This window comes from Rhinolophus sinicus, linkage group LG05, assembly GCF_036562045.2.
Source record: "Rhinolophus sinicus isolate RSC01 linkage group LG05, ASM3656204v1, whole genome shotgun sequence".
In the NCBI taxonomy this organism is placed as follows: Eukaryota; Metazoa; Chordata; class Mammalia; order Chiroptera; family Rhinolophidae; genus Rhinolophus; species Rhinolophus sinicus.
Genome location: NC_133755.1, coordinates 3,558,971 through 3,579,990, shown reverse-complemented (window position 1 = coordinate 3,579,990; position 21,020 = coordinate 3,558,971). Strand labels below are relative to the sequence as shown.

The 21,020-nt window shown below is 46.1% G+C and overlaps 1 protein-coding gene across 1 annotated transcript; it reads right to left on the bottom strand.

Annotated features, from left to right (window-relative positions):
* Nucleotides 1–6,895: 6,895 nt before the first annotated feature.
* On the bottom strand, nucleotides 6,896–19,479 carry RSAD2 (radical S-adenosyl methionine domain containing 2). Its single transcript, XM_019757619.2, has 6 exons — nucleotides 19,050–19,479; nucleotides 16,196–16,357; nucleotides 14,611–14,840; nucleotides 12,083–12,232; nucleotides 11,372–11,404; nucleotides 6,896–9,737 (listed from the first exon to the last, which is right to left on the bottom strand). Exons 1-6 carry the CDS (start codon nucleotides 19,396–19,398, stop codon nucleotides 9,573–9,575), a joined length of 1,089 nt encoding a protein of 362 aa, XP_019613178.1. The 5' UTR covers nucleotides 19,399–19,479; the 3' UTR covers nucleotides 6,896–9,572.
* Between the last annotated feature and the right edge of the window lie 1,541 nt (nucleotides 19,480–21,020).

Here is a 21,020-nt window from a genome sequence, read left to right as displayed (position 1 = left end):
AAATGCTGATGCGGCCGGTCTTCAGTGATGCTGAAGCCCCGAGTTTATTTTTCTTCACCAATATATGCAGTTTGAGTACGTGCAACTTAACAAAGAAAGCATGCATTACCTTAACAAATGTAAATTTTAACTTTTTCATAGAGGATACAAAATCACTGAAACTCCCAAAAGTAATTATCTTATCAATTACCCTGAATAGCCATCAGTCTTCTGTGTCCGGGAACTGGCCGCTCCCACCACATTCCTTAGCAGCTTGCAAGCACCCTCCAGGTGCAGGCAGAGACAATGCATTAGGTTAAGCATAAACCGAACCATTCTATAAGGCTCAGCGTTACCTGCAACCATGGCTCCCCACAGCCTTATACAGACCCACCCACAGACCAGGGCACTATCTCCCGTGGCTGGCAGGAGTGATAAGTTGACGGCTCACCTCCTGGGGATTATCCTCCACCAGAGGAAGCTGCCACGCCCAAATTTACACCCCCTTTCTGGAGGCAGCTGCTTCCAGTAATTGGCTCCACTGCCTTAAATAATTTGGTCCAACCCTGAAGGCTCCCAGCCCCAGTGTCCTCATACCTGAGGGTCGGCTGCAAACATGTGCCAGGTCCACTGCCCTCCCCACCCCCCTCCCCGCACTCCCTGCCCCTCAGCCCATGCTCCACAGGCGTTGTCGTGCAGGGAGGCCTGCGGGGTCTCTGGTCCCGCTCTCCCCATAAGAACGTAGGATATGGTGAGGCCAAAAAGGAACACCCACGGAGCCATAGGTAGGGGAGTCATACCACTTTATTCTCTCTGGCGGCACTATACTCTCACTGGAGGCTGGATCCACACTGTCCGCAAACCGCCATCCACGCTTGCCAGCCCAGCCGCCATCCTCTTGCTAGCCCCCATTCTTCTCTCTCTCCTTCTCTCAAACCGCCATCTTTCTTCTCTCTCTCCTAGCATAGCCACAGCAGTTATATTGTGGCCAATGGCTCACTGGTTACAGCTGACGGCCAACTAGCCACAGCTGATGGCCATGCAATCACAGTTGGCCATTTACTACCTGAGCCAACACCTTTCTATGTGAGGCCGAGAGCCTGGAAACTTCTTTCTGGGGCTCTGCCCCACACTCCACCCCTACAGGCTCTCGCCTCACAACGACAAGCGTCTGGGACCTGTGCGAGGAGCCTGGAGGTGAATGCAATATCCTGGACACAGCCAGGCTCTCTGGGCACAGCCAGGGTTTCTCAGGGCACCACCAGTGCTTCTGGGCACGGCCAGACTTCCTGGACTTCTTAGGGTACCACCTGTCTTCCCGGACACAGCCAGGGTTTCTCAGGGCACCACCAGTACTCCTGGGCACTGCCAGACTTCCTGGACTTCTTAGGGTACCACCTGTCTTCCCGGACACAGCCAGGGTTTCTCAGGGCACCACCAGTACTCCTGGGCACAGCCAGACTTCCTGGACTTCTTAGGGTACCACTAGTTTCCCCGGGCACAGCTAGGATTTCTCAGGGCACTGCCACTTTCTCTGGGAACAGCCACACTTCCTGGACACAGCCAGGGCTTCTCAGGGCACCACCACTCTCTGTGGGCACAGCCACACTTCCTGGACACAGCCAGGGCTTCTCAGGGCACCGCCACTCTCTGTGGGCACAGCCACACTTCCTGGACACAGCCAGGGCTCTCAGGGCACTGCCACTCTCTCTGGGAACAGCCCGACTTCCTGGGCACAGCCAGGGTACCTTCAGGGCTCTACTAGTCTCTCTGGGAACAGCCCGACTTCCTGGCACAGCCAGGGTATCTTCAGGGCTCAGCCAGACCTCTCAGCGCACTGCCACTCTCTCTGTGCCTCTCAGGGTACCCTGCTGGAACATCAGCGACTCACAATCAAGGTGCTTACATATTCTCAATGGCGGCCAGTCAAGAGACAAAAGCAAATATCCCCCAGTTCCACTAACAACAGTTCCCAAACAAACAGTCAAGCGGTCCATTAAATTAGGGATGGAAGGCAATTCCCCATAGTCCATAGTCATTCACCAGGGCTGTCCTGGGGTGAGGGACGACCGTGACCTCACCCTCATCTCCCACGGAGGACTCAGCAAGCGTTACCTCCTGGGACTATAAGTCCTGCATCCGGGCTGCCTGAGCAGGAACTTCCCGGCCCACAGGGCTGCAACGACCTTCGCTTTCTCCGGCCTGTGCTGGTTGGGGAACCGTCCACATCTTTCCACCTCTCCACGGGGCTCCATCTCTCCAGCAGCTGCATGGCTTTTCCTGTGCTGGTGGGAGAACCGTCCACGTCCTCCCACCCCTCCACGGGGGTCCAGCTCTCCGGCAGCTGCTCCTCCTGGTCTTCAGAGACTGAGTGTTCATACACACAAACTGCTCCACCGTCCTTCGGGGAGCTTTGGCCGGCACCATATCCTGCTCGCTGCGCCATTTGTCGTGCAGGGTACCCTGCTCGCTGCGCCATTTGTCGTGCGGGACGGCCTGCGGGGTCTCTGGTCCCGCTCTCCCCATAAGAACGCAGGATATGGTGAGGCCAAAAAGGAACACCCACGGAGCCATAGGTAGGGGAGTCATACCACTTTATTCTCTCTGGCGGCACTATACTCTCACTGGAGGCTGGATCCACACTGTCCGCAAACCGCCATCCACGCTTGCCAGCCCAGCCGCCATCTTCTTGCTAGCCCCCATTCTTCTCTCTCTCCTTCTCTCAAACCGCCATCTTTCTTCTCTCTCTCCTAGCATAGCCACAGCAGTTATATTGTGGCCAATGGCTCACTGGTTACAGCTGACGGCCAACTAGCCACAGCTGATGGCCATGCAATCACAGTTGGCCATTTACTACCTGAGCCAACACCTTTCTATGTGAGGCCGAGAGCCTGGAAACTTCTTTCTGGGGCTCCGCCCCCACAGGCGTCATCCATTGACTGAGTGCAACATTAGAATGAAGAATACAGCTTCCTCCTCCCCAGGCTGCATTCTCTGTGTGTGAAGAACTATGTCAGCCCCTCTCCCCTTTCTCTTCCTCTGCCATTTCATGTCTTTATATCAGGGGTGTCCCAACGGCGGCCCGTGGGCCAACTGCAGCTGGCAATCCATTGTTAATTGGCCCGCAGCAAATTCCAAAAGTATATTTAGTTTACTTAAATAAACCAGGTGAGGCAATACGTACTTCACCTCGAGTGAGTGGCCCAGCTGTTTGTGTGTTTTACCGCATATGGCCCTTGGTGAAAAACGTTGAAAAAAGTTTGGACACCCCTGCTTTATATGAAGCCGGACCTGGTGGGATGTATTTCTGAAAAGAATCATCAAGAGCAGGCACCACAGATGAAAAGGAACAAACAGATACAGCTAAACAAAACCTGGAGACATGGAGTCTGGTCACGGGCTGTTGGGAGGGAGGAGGGAACAGCTGTGTCCCCAGCGTGGCTCTGATGTTGTTTTTCTTTTTGAGGAGCCCAGGTGAGACCCCCCCCCCCAGGTGTTATCGAGTGGTGGTCTTGTTACCGAACCCAAGTTCAAGTGCCCAGTGCTTCAAAAGACCGAAAACTCAAAGCGTCAGAGTGTGGAGCAAGGAGAAATTTATTGACTAAGAAGCCACCAAGCCAGAGATGGGAGACCTAATGGAGTCTTAAATCCACCTGGCTTGCTGGAGGCTGTTAAGAGTTTTTAAGGGGTCAGGGGAACACGTGTGTGGAAGCGCTGGGGGACCCGTTTTAATGGGAGGACCTCGGAACTTGGCCGGTTATGATGAGGGCGTCAGCACCAGATCTTCCTGGCCAACGATCCTTCATTTCTGAAAGGGTTCCCGTGTTCAGGTATTCATGTTTCAGTCATACCTTGGTCCTTCGGTTCCATGGGGGACAGGGGGGCAGGGGGAGGGGATTCTAGACTTCGATTCCGGGTGCCGCTGGAGGTCAAAGTTCTCATCTGTACGTGCATGACAGGTGGTTTTAGCCCGCTCTCCCTGAAACACAACTCACCATCTTGTTCAACAGGATAAAACCATTTCCACATGGTTCTGCGGTTACAGTCTCTGCCCCCTGAAAGCCAACCGGCAGGAACTGCCTGCCTGCACCCAACTGGCCAGCACCTTGGTCTTGGACTCCCAACACCTAGTACAGTGAGTGAAAAATGTCAGGCTTTTAGGAGCCCCTAGTCTGTGGTATTTTGTTGGCACAGCCAGAGCTGACCGAGGTCAGTTCAATTCAAACAACACTTGAATGCCTGATATCTGTTAGGTTCCCTAAGAAAGTGACGTCTGAGTTATGACCTAAGGAGCAAGGAGGAATTCCTCATGAAAGTACACAGCTCCAGCTTTATGTACACATGAGTTTTCTGACGCCTCAGTAACAACTGACCTGTGGGAAGGAATTCTCAGAAAGGTGGTTACAACCCAAACCCTAAGAAAGAACTGAGAGAGGTCAGTCTATTCAGACATGGAGCTAAGGGGAGTTCAGGGGAGATACTGTGATTTATAATGAGAAATGTATCTTTGATCTTCTTTCTGTCCTGCTTCCTGGCCCAGAGCTCCTAAAACCCTTAGAATTTCCTGACTATGGAGCCCAATAAATGTGTCTTGTGTTACGTTAATGAAGACTTTGGAAAGTAGCTAAGGGTGAGGGCTGGTTGCCAGTAAACTCAAACAGGTGATTAGAGGGTTAGAACTTTCAGTGTTCCCCCTCCCCCACCCATACCTTCATGGAGGGGAGAGAGGCTGGAAGTTGAATCAATAGCCAATGATTTAATCATGCTCAACGATGTAATTAAGCTTCCATAAAAAAACCAAAAGGATGGGTTCAGAGAGCTTCCAGTTGGTGAACACATGGAGGTTTGTGAAGAGCCGTGTGTTTGGAGAGGAAGCGTCACCCACCTGCCCCAGACCTCGCCCTGTGCATCTCTTCCATCTAGCTGTTTCTGAGTTATTTTATACTAAATTGTTAATCTAGCAAATAAACTGTGTCTCTGAGTTCTGTGAGCTGCTCTAGCAAATGAATCAAACCCAAGGAGGGGGTCGTGGGAACCTCCCAATCTATAGCAGGTAGGTCAGAAGTTCAGGTGACGACCCGCTTGCTACTGGGGTCTGAAGGGGGTGGGGGCCGCAGTAGCAAGGTGTCTGAAGGGGGTGAGACTGAGCCTTTAGTCTGTGGCATCAGATGCTATGTCCAAGTCCATAGTGTCAGAATAATGGAGGTGAACTGTAGGGCATCCAGGTGGTGAAGCGTGGCTTGCTTTGGAGAAAAAACACACATAAGAATTGGGAGCAGGATGGGACAGGCTCAAGTCAAGATGGACCTGGATGAAAAAATAAATTACTTGGAGGCAGTTTCCCAGATCCTCCAGGAATGAGCTTGCACAGAGAAGCTTTGTTTTCAGGATTGTATTTTTTCTAGCTAAAGTGAATTCCCAGAACATAATATACACTCACTTTCATAATCAAATACATAAACAACCCAAAAACCAAATCCACTGAATTTTTTTAATTAACTGATTTTTTAAGTGCCATTGACTCACTTCTCATCTACCGTGTTTCCCTGAAAATAAGACCCAACCGGAAAATAAGCCCTAGCATGATTTTTCAGGATGACATCCCCTGAACATAAGCCCCAATATGTCTTTTGGAGCAAAAATTAATACAAGACCCGGTCTTATTTTTGGGGAAACATGGTTTTACTGTGAATTGTTAAGACCTAGCTGTTCTTATTAAAGTATAAGGATACTAATTGTCTTTAAAAACCTTCAGAAGGTGTGTGGAAAATAAAATTGAGTATGAACTGAATTCTATTAAAACGTGCATGACTGGAAAGACAGGAAGTAAATTGGCAGTTACCTCTGGGTGATGCAATTATGGGTACTTTTTATTTTCTTCATTTTGCTGTACTGTTTTTCAATTACACTCCAAATGTGTATTATTTTCAGAATCATGAACAAACTGCTGAAATCTTTGTGATCTTTCCAGATGTTAATGTCCTTTGAGTAGGATTTGTCATGTGGGTTTTCGGTGTAATTTTCCCCCTTTGTCCCTGGCTGGGCTGGACATACATCCCCAGGGGCACAGCATTGAGTTGAACACCCCAAATGTGGCTGTCAGGGTTCCAGCCACAATGATGGAGAATTCTGATGCCCCTGGAGTCTCTCATTGTCTTTAAACCCCTGGATCTGACCCCTGCCCTGGGGGCTGGAGCCCAGAGTTGGCACATATTGGATGGGGAAAATAGTGAGGCCACATCCTTCCTGAAAAAGTGAGTGCTTGTAACCAGAAGTCAAGTGTGGGGGCGTGTCAGAGAGCCCTGCATGTCTAAGGAAGACCATGGTGTCTGGAGGCCATGAAGTGAACATTGGAGCCAGGAGTTGGAGCCCTAGGCTCAGATTGCTGGGGAAAGGGACAGGAAGGCCAGTAGGTGACAGGGGACATGTAGGCTGTTCATATACTAGATGAACAGATGCAGGCCCCCCCACCGGTTGTCCCTGAGGGGTTAGGGCTGAAAGGAGAGCTAGGAAACAGGGTACTGGGGTGAGATCAGCTTCTCCTCGGGACTCTGATGCCTGATGCTGGCTCCTTGGACAGCTGACCAGGTCACACTCGGAAGGGTGGCGCTATGACCACTCACGTGGAAGGCTTTTGCTACGCCTGCTATCTGTCTGTCTGCAGGAATTCACTCCTTCTGGCATGACCAGGTCTTAGATGCTGGGTCCCCAAGATGCTGGCTTTCATTTTAGAAAACAAGAGTATGTTCCCAGTGGTTCGCCTTTACTCCACCTTGTAGCCAAGTGGGTTGTCTGAAATGTGCTTCTTAATTACGATAACCATGTTGATTGTGAAATTGTACTTGCCTTTAGCAATGGCCATTTGTAAAGCACATAGTTACTTTAAACATTCACATTGACCCACACAGAGAGAAGGCAGTGTGCAAAACATACTTTAATATATTATAATGTCTGACAACCCATCAAACCAATACTTAAGAGCATCACATATACAGAAAAATATATATACAGATTTTCCCCCCAAAATTCAGACCTCCTATATACACTCAAGACAAAGCCTTAAAATCTTACAGCTTCATTTGTCTTGCTCGAATCATAGTTGATTGAACAGTCCTTTCAACAAGGGGGTAGCCCACACAATGGGTTATTGCCTGATAGAGGCCTATTGCGACTTTGTTAGGATCATGATTCTCTCTAGCGACCCAACGACTCGATTCCAAACTCCAGACAGGAATAGATAGGAGCCTACATTTCCGATGGTTCAGTCAAATGATCTCACTCATCTTTATGCTTAAAAGAAAACAGGTAACTTTCATATCATTTATCACTAAATAACGGAGATGATTCATACTTTTAAACCCAATATGCTGTTACTCATATCTGATGCATCTATGTTTCTTCAGACAAAATTCCAATGACGTTGTTACAGTGTAGACTTAAGCAATAATTAAAGGTGCCACAAAATATTCGCCCTTCACACTGAAATTGAGCTACCTCTATGAAATCATCCTTCGTTTTCCCTAAAAAAAGGAACATATTTCATAAAACTGAGGACTCACATTTAAAACTGAAAAAAATAAAGCAAAATGTTATAGAATCCAAATTTGAATTTTATGGCAATGCTAGAAGTCTTTGTTTCTCCCCTTGAAGAAAAATTAACATTTGAATATTTTAAACATTAAGGCTTTGCAAATCTTGACAGTGCACAAGGAAGGGAGATGATAGTATGAAAGGAACTGGATAATATATAAAGGAAATAGATAACGTATTTAAAATACTGTAGCTTATTTCTTAAGTGCAGCTTGTTTTTTTGTTTGTTTTGTTCTGTTTTATACTTCTCTTTGGGGAAAGAGAAATATAGTTTCCCTCAGCTTGAGAAAAATTCACTCTGACTCAGAGGACCTGGGCTTCTGATTTGGATTTCGTTTCAAATACTATTGACTGAGTACCTGCTGTATACTAGGCAATATCTTTGGTGATTTCACATTATGTGATCTTTCTTTTTGAACTTACTATTATTGAATAATATGAAAATCAGCAAAATACACTCGTGTTAAGTAAAAAACCTGTTTTGTGTTTATCCTGATTATGTTAGCATCATCATAGATTAGACACTATCAAAATCCATAGGGGAAATAAAAACTTTCTAGTTCATTTCTCTCTTAAAAAGTAAAACTATAAATTTGAAAATTCATGACAACTCAATGGGACAAAAACACATTTTAGTTGATTTATAGTGACCTAAAATTTGAAGTAGGACTAGCTCTTCTGAGGAAAATAATCACAAAGAACAAACCTTTCAAAACTATCGAGTCTTGAACACGGATTATGGAGTTTCTGCCTGGTGGTGTAATGCAATCAGGCAACCCTTAAACGCCTCCTAGTGACGCACAGTGGAATGGCACCTGGATAAAAGTTTTCTTGCTTGGGCAAAAAATTTTCCATGATTTTGCTTTTTTGAAACAATGACAGGAAATTATTATTTTGGAGGCAATGAGATACTATCTAGGTTACATAAACAAACTGCATGTGATTATTTCCAGAAGGAGAGGACTCTGTTCCCTGACCCAATCTAAGTGACAATTTTCCTCCAGCACTTTCTTAGAGCTAGAAAAGAAAGGCACTGGATCTTGTCTTTCTGACCTAATCGGAAATAAGGTTATACCTTATTTCAAGTGAGTAAGAGTTAATTGAGAAAAGTTATATTGTGCCACGGCTTTATGTACATAAAATCCCAGTGCATTCTACACTCGTTAACACAGTTTTTCCTACAGGCTGCGTCCGGTGCTTTTTCAGGAGCAGCTCATGGTAGTCCAGAGATATGGGGACAGCCATCCACTTAAATCAACTCGCATCTTTCTGCTTCACGGACTCATGTGGCTTGACTATAGAGGTTCACACAGCTGCCCAAGCACTGACCCACTTGTCGACTTCACCATGAAATGAAAAGTGTATCTTCGTTTTGCTAAGAATCTTGGAAGAGAAAAGAGAGGGAGAGAGATAGCTAACATTCTCGGAATAGTCAGCGTGGGCCAGGGGCCACTCCTGAGCATCCATGCCTGGATTGTCCTCCTGGGTACTGACTGAAGACTGATAAGATTATCGTTTCTTATCCTTTGAAATACCTGTTGACTATTTCTGAGCTTCTGGGGAGAAAGTCAAGGATTGCAATCGTACAAGGGCAGAAAAGGAAAGCATTACAAGTAGAAATGTTCGGGACAGATATTTTGCAATTTTTCCAGATGTGAAAATTGGCGTTTCGGTATTTAGCAGAAAAGATTTGAGTATCATATGAACAAACTGGAAAAAATTACTTCAAAGCGGAAATACAGGGGTCATACTAAACAAGGCTCAAAAGACCAGCACCAAAATAAACTGATTAACTAAAGTTAATGGATTTTGCATCATCTATGGAATTCGATTATCCAAGTTATGAGTTCGGTTACCGCAGAGAATCAAGATGTGAAGTGCAACAGAAAATTAGCTTTAGGGCCCCTGAGAAGTGCCACGAAGAAGCCCGGTGGACGGTGGAGGCGGTACGCTGAGTCTGAGTGAGAGTTCCACATGGGCCGCAGGCCGGGCCGCTGTCAGCCTTACCAGTCCAGCCTGAGGTCTGCCTTGCTCCACACATACTTTCCTCCTCGCTTCAGAAACATCTTTTCATCAAAGCCACTGAATTTTATAGCTGCTTCTACTCCAACATCCAGGATGGACTTGGAAGGTTCCTTCCGCCCATTTGTACAGTTCAGGAAGCGCATCTAGATAGAAATTCATGACAGAAATTAGGGCATTTCCATACACTTTACCCTGTACAACTCAATTATGAGGGTTCACCCAAAATGATGGCTGAGATTGCAATCATCTCAGCACATGTGTACTGAAAATTGTGGGCCAGGTTCTCGACAGAGGATGCTGCCCTCCTTGGACCCCACCTCTACTCAGCCAGCTCACGTTAAGCTCCATAAACTCGTTACATCAATTAATTGCATACGTGCTCCGTGTCCCTCCATTGTGTGTGTGTGGGGGGGAGTCATCAGGAAAGACTTTGAAAAAATGTTGACATCTAAATGATGCTTTGGAATGGTAAGCTGCAGGGAACAGCATGGTGTGTTTAGGGAACTGCAGGTCGCTGGTGTTGCTGGAGGGAAAACTGTGTAGGCATGAATATATAAGCGTAAATAGTAATAAAAAGTTTCTTTAGAGGAAGGGAGAGAGAAGGATAAGAATGGAGATGCAGAGGCTGAGGCACCAGATCGGGAAGAGTTCTGTAAGCCCAGCGAAGGCTCTTGGTCTATATCCTTAAGCATCCACCGTATAGGCAGGAGCGAGGTCTTCACATGTCTATGACCTACCATCGACCCTGAGCATTTTGCAGGAGCGCCAGTAGTATTTGTGGAATCAACATGTTCTTAAATTGCCAAAAGCAAATTGTGGGACCTCTGTGTTTGTTCCAACTGTGTGAAAGAAGACAGTTGGTGGAGAAAGGTTTGTCAAAACCTCCAGCCAATCATGATAATTTGGCTTCCCAAAATGAATTCTGTTTGAATTCACCTCTCTACCTTGAACCCACCAACTGAACATTTGCATTGTCACCTTTCTCCTTATGCCCCAGAAGAAAGCTCATAGTGACAAAACCGAAATGGCTGTGAAGTGTCTTGAACTAACTTAAAATTATGAAATACCAAAAGTCACAATAAGCATTTCTCAAAATACCACATTCAATTTAAATACTGAAGCCATGGTTCTTGTTGGAGCTCATTTCTTAAAAACAGCTCTTTGAATGGAATTATTTGCTCTTTGCTAGAGGTTTATGAATCTAGACAAAAACAAGCAAACAAAAGAGAGAAGGGAAGGAGGAAGTGATGTATTTTTCAGTGTTGAGAAGGGGAGCTTTTCCTTTTCCTCTGGAGGGCAGTGGGGTTAAGGGTAACGTACGCAGCTTTTGAGGAGGAACCTCGTCTCACCAAAGTCAAGATTATCCGAGCGTTAGTTGACAGAATCTGAGGTATTAAAGGTATGTAAAGTGTAACATGACTTCCCTTTAAAGTGCCCTGGGTGCCCTGTCGCCAGAGAACCCCTAGCCCAAGATGGCCCCGCTTTGTGTCATGTCAGCTTTGATGTGACATCCATGGATCCCAGCCACGTAGGAGAAACCATCATCTGGCGTTTAGTGCAAACACAGGGACCAGGTCAGGCTAGGACCCGCCTAAGTGCCAAGGTCAGAACTTGACACAGTGAAGTCAGGGCTCCACCATATTCAGGCCAATGAGTGACAATCAACATATGAAATGCTGGCTGAGAAGAACAAGTGTGGACTAAATGATTGCACTCATTATAACTTGGGCTGAATTAATTTTAAGTGATAATTTTATAATTCATTAGAAACACTCACGTATTCATCCAGGATGAGGTAGGAGTCTTTCATCTGCAAAGGAGAGATTAAATACACATTGAGTTTTAAGTGTATTTTTTAATATGCACGCTCAGCTCTGTCCTACAAAGTGTGTGTGTGTGTGTGTGTGTGTGTGTGTGTGTGTGTGTATTCTGGCTTCAGTGCTTCTTAAATTGCTTGAGCATCTGTGGGCATGGCCCTCACGAGGTGAGCCATCCGTACCTAACACGTCTCCAGGGGCATGTTTGTGTCCATTCAGATTGCAACAGATTCACGCAGGCCCAGGCCGCCAGGGACAGGGTCCAATGTGGCTCTGAAAGCTCCTCTGACAGCGGAATCTCCAGGGCATTGTCCCCATTTCCTTGAGCTGTGGGGGAGCCTTGTTCTTTACTATTCAATATCCCCAGTGGCTGTGTCCACCAGGCACCTAATTTCCCCTTTGTCCATGTATGTATTACATGAAGAGAGAGCACCACAAGCCTCACACCGGCTCTCCTCGGTACCACTTTACCCACCGGTGGGTAGGGCACTGCCTTGGGCTCCTGCAAAGCCCCAGCTGGGAGGTGCAGGGCGGACACTGAACCTCTGCCCTGAGGTCCCGTCCTCCACCATGCACCCTCCGACTGGCACTGTGGAGCCCTTGGCAGGAGATTGTGCTCTTTGGGATCAATCTAATGGTGTGTGAAGAAAACAGCGTTTGCTGTATACAACCTTCTGGTTCGACTCTGGCACCAAACAGGAAACCTCTTTGTGGCGCTCTAAGAAGCCTTCAAATTCTTCATCACTAATGATGAATCGTTCTGCTTCTCTCAGGGCATCTTCTCCAGAATTCTCGCCCTCAATTAGGAGACACTGGAAGACCTGAAAAACAAGCGTAATATTTGCTTTGCAAGGTGCTTTCTATCATTTTTTACCCCAAACCTCATTTTCTCCAGACCCGAGCTTCATCTCTTAAGAACCGAGACTCCTTGAACTAAGGAACATTCTAGAAAGGCAGTGCTCTCTGAAGAAATGAGACCTCTCCCTGGAATGTAGGGAGTACAAACATTCATAAAATACAAAGTTTAAAAAACTGGTCTAGATTATATTTGATCTAGCCTTACAATCTATGTTTTTCAGATTACGAAATAACAGATGTGTCATGAAGGAATGATGGACCATACAAAAGCGTCCATAAAATAAATAAATCATTTCAAATCCCAAACCAAAAAATAAATATTTCACAATGTCATTTCCTCTGCTTTTTAATATATTCTTATTAAGGCCTCGAGAATATATTGGTTTTTCAGTTAATATATATAAGGACAGTCTTCCAAAGCCATTAATAGTCTTTTTCAACATTCTTTTAAGTAAATCAATGTGTGTGTGTGTGTGTGTGTGTGTGTGTGATGTGTTATCCCATCATAAGAAATACATTGTCTGGCAAGGAAGACTTGGTCCCAGGGGCTTGTTCAAAGTAACAGTAGGTGGCAGCTGATCAATGACAGAGCTGGTGCCGGACCAGGTATGTAGGGTTTTCACGTAAGGGGGGGATTCTACGTAGCATTTGATTACATTCTAGCCAGCACAGAAGTGACTTTTAATGCCCTCAATTTAGCCTTCTTTGCTTACTCTGTTCCCTGTCCAGTCACCCCTCCTTCTGCACTCCCCAATCCTGTGACATCTGCCTGCACTGCCCCTGGTCACAGGGTGACTCTCCTATTTACTTTCAAGGCTGTCTCTGTCGGTAGCTTGCGAGCATCTTGGGAGGGAACCCACTGACCTTTGCACCCACAGCACCCACCCCTGTCCAGGCGCAGGACGAGGAGAGAACCCTGGCAGGGAGGGGAGCTCTCCACACAGACTGGCATCCCAAGCTGACTTGAGTGTCAGATAGGTGATGACACAGGTGGGCGGTTTCCCTGCTGACCTTGGCTTCAGAATCCACCAGTGAGAATGCGGGGGCCCCTCGGGAGAAAGCCAAGTGTATGCTGTTGAAGGAGAGCAGTGTGTTTGTGTGTGTGAGGGGGGGTTGGGGGGGATCAGAGGAGGGGGGCCAGGTACAGCCCAATCTGCTGCTGCTTGAGCAAGCCAGCAGGTGACAGCAAATCCTCTGGCTGACGAACACCACAGGGCCTTTACCTCCCAGTACGGCTGATGGAGGCTGCAAGCCCAGGGCCTCCCTGGAGGAGGCAGATGGGAAAACCAGCTCCTGAACCACATGAGTGATTACACAAGAACAGGCACCTGATCCAGGGGCATCAAGTTACATCTGCATCGATTTGCAGCCTGCGGACACTAACGATCTGATGAGGAAACTGCATTCCGAACAGGTTGCAACTAACCCTCTCCCTCTAAAAACGTCAGGATTTTGAAAAGGCAATTTCAGAGCGAATGGGGCAATGCTCACTAGATTAAATTCTACGTCTTATCCTTAGTTGCATCTACTCTTTGTCCAGGCACAGACTTTGGGTAGCTATAGAAACAATCATTAGGGCAGCATGTCAAGGATATATATTCATGCAAACCCCCCGCTAATGTCTGCCCCACTCTCAACCCCCACCAGGGTGGGTATGGAGTAAGGTCCAAGAAGCTGTTTTTCAAACAGTTCCCAGAGTTGAATCTGAAAAGTAGCCAGGGGTAGGAAACTTTAATTTATAATTATGTGCAAGTATTGGGGCTTTGTGGGTGCTATATAGGGCACTGGCTTGCATGTCTTTGAACTTCAGACATTTTAGTAGCTGACAGTGGGGCCAGTCCTGAAGCACGAATCTTGGTGAATGAATTTTGCTACAGTTGGAGGATGGCCTTGTCCTCAATATCTTTTAATAATTCCATGAAAAATGTATTCACAGAATTTATGAAAAACAAATAGCCATTTATAAATAATCCAAGAGTTTTTAGAAAGAAATCCAGCCTTATTCTAGTTCACAAATAAATATGGTTTCGGCTTTCTGTGGGCATGGTCTTCAGAACACCCCCAAGCACTTAATGTATCTTCTGGCCTTTGTCCTCACAATATTCCAGAAGGGAATCAGTTCCAGTTTTCAGGAGAGGAAACTGAGGCCAAGAGAATGTGAGTAATTTGAAGCTCAACAGAAGAAAGAAGGAGCCAGAGCTCGGCTTGCTGGCTGGAGCCATAGCCTCAGAGTTCTCTGGACCCTTATCAGTTTTCACTTCACGGAAGCGGTTCTCTCCTGAATGTTTTTGGTTGTTGTTTGTTTTTTCTAATTACAAGAAGAGCAACACTGTGTACTTACCTTCCAGCGGACGGGGTTCAGTGCTTTAATGTGGTCCTTCATGTCCTCTTCCACGTTGAATCGATTGATGACAGAATTTATCTTGAAGGCTACTTTATAATCTCGACACCACTTCCTCAGTTTTTGGAGATTTTCCACGTGGTTTATCTTTCCTTGACCACGGCCGATAAGAACATTGACCTGCTCATCAAAGCTGTCGCAGGAGATGGCAAGAATGTCCAAATATTCACCTGAGGGAAAACGACCATCTTCAATCATTTCCACCAAAGGACCAAGCCCTCTTGGCTATTTATATCTCCTTATGATAAAACATAATTTGCTTGTACCTACACTTTAATTTTTTTAAAAAATGAATGTTTTTCTTCCTACTCACAAACCTCACTGAAATGTGCATTGGTTCTTGTGTAAAATAATCTTGAAAAAATATGTATAATAAGATGATGGAGACAGTTACACTAGATCGTTCTAAAACTCTGTACGTGTATATGTGTGAGCATTTATCAATATCTTTAAATGAGGTTTCTTATGAATGGTGCATCACATCAGGTAATTTCTGAGACAGGTGGCTACTTTGGATCTGTGAGCATTTACTGATTTACTTCTTCTCTCATCACGTAAGTAAAATCGCTCTGTAGGAGAGCCGTAATATTTTTGCCACACTCTTTGGCTTCTGCTTGACATCTTTTATGTATTTGATTCATCATCTAAATATTTATAGAGATCTGACCATATGGCAAGCACAACTGGGTAGATGCATAGGAAGCCAAGATCATGGGCCTTTGATGGAGGACCCAGGAAATGCACGGCCCCTCCCGGTAACACAGCATATTAAGAGCTGTGATAGTGGGTTGTTGAGCCCAGAAAATGCTGGTGAGACTTATCTTTGTTGTGGTCTCTCCCCCATCACTTTCTGTAACATTGCCGTCTCCTCTACATTTCTTGTGACTCCTATAATTCCCTCCTAAGAGTCACTAAGAGTGACTCTTAGCACAGGTGTTCTTTACAACCCAGTTATTTATTGCCAGGTTCTTGCAGCTGACCAGGTTTGAGTTTTCCTAGGTTTCTTGGCTATGCAGAATTGACTACAAAGTCAATTCTTAAACCTGCTCTCAAATTACAGAAACCAGAGGTTCCAAAAACAGTGAGAAGAACCGTTGTCCAATCGCTTACTTCCTATCAAACCAACAAAAAATGGTTATTTCTGTATGTACTTAAAAAAATTACATGATAGCAAATGAACAATAAGGTCAAGGCTTACACAGCTGTAAGCTGTGCTCTTGTTCCCCCCAGGTGACTAAGCCTCAGCCCTTACTTCTCACCCCACCGAAACATGCAGAGGAGTAACGCTTATTCATGTTTTCTGTTATCTGTCTGGCCTTGCTTGTTTACCGAGAGCCCTACACAGCTGAAATGTCGTTAACTCCAAGCACAGCTTGAAAAGAGATTAGAATAAGCGCGTTTGGTTTTCCTCCCTCCCGGTGCCCGGTGCCCCGCATGCCTGGTCCAAGTCCAGGATGGAAGGAAATACCGCAACAAGGAGCTTAGCAGGACAAGCGCAGTGTCACGGCGACGCAGTGCAGCGTACCGTAACTCTTGAACCACTGCTCCCGGATCAGGCTGCCATTGCTGACAATGCTCACGCTGGGCAGAGCCAGGTCCTCTTTGCAGAACTTCACCAGCTTTCCCAGGTAGTCGCCCCGCTGGTGGATGAAAGGCTCTCCGCCCGAAAAGTTTATCTTCTCCATACCTGGGAGAAGGGACACAGACATGTTTCCTGCTAGTTTTCCACTGCACAAACATCCATTATTATTTTAATGGCCAGAGTCCTATTTTCTCTATGTAACAGAAATGAAATAACACTTCTCAGTATCCTTGCCTTCTCTAACCCCAGTTCCCTGTCAACCCCTGTTGACTTTATGGGAATACCGTGTATGTCATCCAGGGTCCCCCAGGGTAAAAACATCACCTGAAGTTGTTTTTTCCCCCTATTTTAAAATACATGCACTGTAACATAGAGAATTAGTTACACAGATGACAGATTTGCTTAGAAACCCAAGGGTGCAAAGAGGCAACCCTGAGACTTATGAAGAAAAAATGAAAGCCCTTCTATCCAGAACAATTCAAAATGGTTATTCTTGGGCCACTCAGCCCTGGGACATCATTCTGCATGGATTTGGGACTTTTCTTTCCCCTTTGCGTGCCCTGGATGCCTCTTGTCCTGGAATACTGGACCTCCTTTCCGTTGGTTTACTCCCTTATTTTGGAAAATTCTTTTTGGCGTTTGTTGAAAAAATGTAAACTGTGAATTAAAGTGAGGGATTGTATGTTTTCAAATAGATTTGTTATCAGTTGTTTGGCCACATACAATGTTCTGGGTGAAATCACTTTGCACTCTCATTTTTAGGGGCTTGCCTATTGTCTCCTAGGTTTTAATATTCTTGTTGGGAAGTCTGATAACACTCTCATAAATAATCCTTTTTAAGTGTATGGCTTTTTCGCTTCCAGAAGCTTTCTTTCTAGTATTCTGAAATGTCAGATGATGTGCCTTAGTGGAATCTGTCCCTATCCACTGTTGGGAGCAATCTGAAGACCCCAATCTAAAAACACAGCCCTTTTTGTTTTGGGGATTTCTCTGATGCAGTTCCCACCTCTTCTCAAATTTAATGTTTTTCTCTTTCTGGAAATTCTATCACAGGCCTCGCCTGACCAAGGTGGGGAGATCAGTGGATCTGCCTTCTCCGGCCTCACACCTTACTTCTCACTCACGGCCTGGCTCCCATTGCTGAAACTTCCTGCGTTCCACAGGGCAGGCTGGAGAGCCTCTAGCAGCCATTCCCCCAGCAGACATGTGCTGAAGCCACCCAGGTGCCCCTGGTCAGTTACAGAAACGATGGTCATTTCTTACAGGTTGATTTCCCTTCTTTCCATGATTTTCCTGTAATTTTGGTGGAGTGGAGGAAAGAGTAGAGGGAATGGAGATACACGTACCATTATTAACTAGAAGACCTGGAATATTTTGAAATTCAGATTTTTATACAGTGATAGTGTCACATGGGAGTTCGTTTTGAATTTGATTCAGTTCCACTCAGTTCACTGAGTCTTATTAGATGCTCTCTGCACTAGTGGCCACATCATTATCAGAGATTGGGGGGACCGCATTCCAGGAAGAGAGAACAGATGATTCCAAGCTTGATGATGCAGGTGTTGGGGTGAGTGGGTGTAATGCGATGTGGCCACCACACAGGGGGCAGAAGGCCTTGGGGTGGGGGGCGCTGGTGGTAATGCTGAGCTTGCCAAGTCAGTGCTCGTAAGTGTGGGGTGTGAAGCCACGCAAGAGAGTTAAGTGGGGCAGTTAAAGCATCAAAACATATTTTAGCAGAGACGAGGACATGAAATGCAGCAGTCCTGGTGAGAAGTGGGAGGCCCTCAGAGAGACCCCCCTGGGAACTTGGAATGGCGAGGCGCGTCTGCACCTGGATCAGCTGTGGAGGACTGAGCAAGCATAACAGGGAGAAAATAAGTCAGAGCCAATCACACGCAAACTGTGTGATTTTAGGACATAAAGTACAAAATCGGGCAAAACCCGTCTGTGTGTTACAAGCTAGTGGTAACTCTTGGGGGGCGGGGAAGGGCGTAGCTGGAAGGAAGCACGCTCTTTGGGCACTGTGATATCTTCTTCCTGGAACTGCGGCTATTTATTAGGATGTGGTCACTTTGTGAAATTCACCCAAACGTGACCTCAAGATGTGGGTAGCTTTGTGCATGCATGTTATACTTCTGTAAAATGTTAAGCCAGTTGTGGAGGGGAGAATGGGTGATATTGCTGAGATTGCTAGCTGAGGAGGTTCTCTGGCAAAGAAAGACAGGAGGAAGGGCAGAGTTGGAGTGTGAGATACTGCCTTTGAGTTGGACATAATGCGTTATGTCTGAGGTGCCTCCGTGTTACTAGTGGTAAGTTCAGTGAACAACTCCTAAGAGCAATGTCACTGCATCGTCTGAGTTATACAGAGTTTCTTTAACATTCCATATTAAGAGCCCATACACATTCCAAAATGCAAGACTCAAGGACTGCATGTCTTAAGTCCAAGTGTTTTTCAACTTTCCTCGTTAACCATTCCTCGAAAACTCTGGTCCATCAGAACTTTGGACAGACTCCTGCCCACCTGCCTCGTCAGAATTCTGGGCAGACTGGGAGCCAGGCAGAAGGGGCAGGTGTGGGTTTGCTCCACTCACCCACCCACAGCCAGCTCTGGGGTTTGGGGAGTCGTAGGTACCCGTCCCCAAACTCACCTAACCTTCTCTTCCCAGAGGGCACCCTCACCTGGTGATGGGAAATGCCTCAAGTTCTGGAGAAACTCTCCAGCCTGCGCGTGCCCCCAGAGCCCTGTCCCCTCAGCCTGCGGCTGATCAGCTGGTCTCTTATAGGACTGGGGACTCACCGGCATCCTTGAGCATCAGCAGTCCCTTTTTGGCCTCCTCGAGGGGCAGCACGAAGGACGTCTTGGCCGTGTGGAAGCAGAAGCCACACTTGTAGTTGCACTGGCGGGTGAAGTGGTAGTTGACGCTGGTGGGGATGGGGGGCTGATCCTCGCTGCCCTCCTCTTCGTTTCTGGTCCTCTCGGGCTCTTCCCTTTCCTTCAGCGTCTGTGCCCCATCAGGCCCTGCCAGCCACAGTGTTGCCCTGAGCCAGAGGAGCAGGGGGACCAGGCTGCCCCACAGAGAGCTCAGCTGCTTCCTGCAGGTGCTCAGCACCTTTCCAGCGAAAGCCAGGGGCACGAGGAGCCACATGGTGCCAGGTGCCTATGACTGCCCCTCAGCTCGGGGACTCGCTTTATATGTGCCTGAGCAATCTGTCACACAGGGCAACAGACACACCTCCTTTGACTAAGCCTCAGCTGAGTTTAAGTTTCAGTTATTCTCTTCATGAAAATGAAAGTTGGAGCCGGGCCAAGACCGAGGGCTCAGCTACAAGGCAGCCGCTGCGTTTCTCTGCCTCGCTGCTCGCCTGTTTATTGGCTTTCTAACCGGGCGTACACCAAGATACGGGTTTCTGTTTGTATCTCTGTCTAGCACACAGTGATAGAACTAGATGGAGAACTACCTCTTTAATGGTCATATTACTCATGCATGACATAACGCCTAGCAGCTTCTACCTGTCACCTTTCACACAGTGGTCCTTTGGGGCAAGATTGCTGTGAAAGCCAATATTGAAAAGCATGACCTACCAGTAGAGAATGACAGCAGAATCCCATAGCCTCAGGTCCTCTTCAGATCACAGTCACAATGCAGAGGTACTAAAGATATGTGTGCCTTATTCCTTCCTGAGTTGTTCATCTCAACTCAGCCATTTTCGCAGTGTTAAGATTTAGACATTTATATCTGCCTGCATTTCTATATACTTTGCAACCGACACTAGGAAAACCAGATGCTTTGCTAAGATGCTTCTTAACTGGCAAGAATTACTGTGGCTTGCTATTTGTTTATTTTTACAGTTTTCTTAGAAAGCATCACTGAATCTTGTACTGAAATTTTCTTTCCTGTCGTCTTCTTTAATCAGATTTGTGTTTCAGCATGTGGTCTTACGTTTTCATGAGACTTGGAGAAATTTGGGATAGTGTGAGTGGTTCAACTTCTGGAGTCCCAAACTGAGTTCATCACTTACTAGTTGCAGGAGTTTGGGAAGTTTTTATTTCCTGGGATCTGCATTTCCTCATCTATAAGACCAGATATCACCTGGGATTTTCTAATTGATGTGAATCACTGAGAACAGTTCCTGGAAACCTGTAAGCATTCAGTTAGGGTTCATCGTTGCTGTGCTAGTAGGATTCTGCTCTGAATAGAAACACAGATGACTTCTGTTTTTTTCACTCAGATGGGAAACCGAAAGCAAGATCAGCAAAACAGGAAATCTATGCTTAATGATTTCTATTACACTGCAATGGATATGATCCAAGGAGCTGAAATCTTCTCAGCCAAAAGTATTCAGAACTCTCAGCATGGTCTGGTTGAAAGAACAAATACCGTTTTGCTAGATCACATGTGTATAAAGAAATGAAACCCGAATCAGTTGGCATTTCCAATCAAATACCAGGTGACCATGCAGGCTTTTTTTTTTTTTTTTTCTTTTTTAAATTTTATTTTATTAAATTTATTGGGGTGACAATTGTTAGTAAAATTACATAGATTTCAGGTGTACAATTCTGTATTACATCATCTATAAATCCCATTGTGTGTTCATCACCCAGAGTCAGTTCTCCTTCCATCACCATATATTCGGTCCCCCTTACCATCATCTCCCACCCCCCACCCCCCACCCCCCTTACTCTCTGGTAACCACTAAACTATTGCAGGCTTTTGAAGCTAAACTTTTTAAAGTTTGAATTCTAGTTCAGCCAATACTATTTAATTTG

Excerpts from the sequence above, each read along its gene's own strand:
- RSAD2 (XM_019757619.2), bottom strand. The coding sequence starts at position 19,398 with ATGTGGCTCCTCGTGCCCCTGGCTTTCGCTGGAAAGGTGCTGAGCACC. Across the intron at positions 14,841-16,195 it reads GCAGTGGTTCAAGAGTTACG|GTGAATATTTGGACATTCTT; the intron begins GTACGCTGCACT and ends GTTTTCCCTCAG. Across the intron at positions 9,738-11,371 it reads ACCTCATCCTGGATGAATAC|ATGCGCTTCCTGAACTGTAC; the intron begins GTGAGTGTTTCT and ends ATTTCTATCTAG.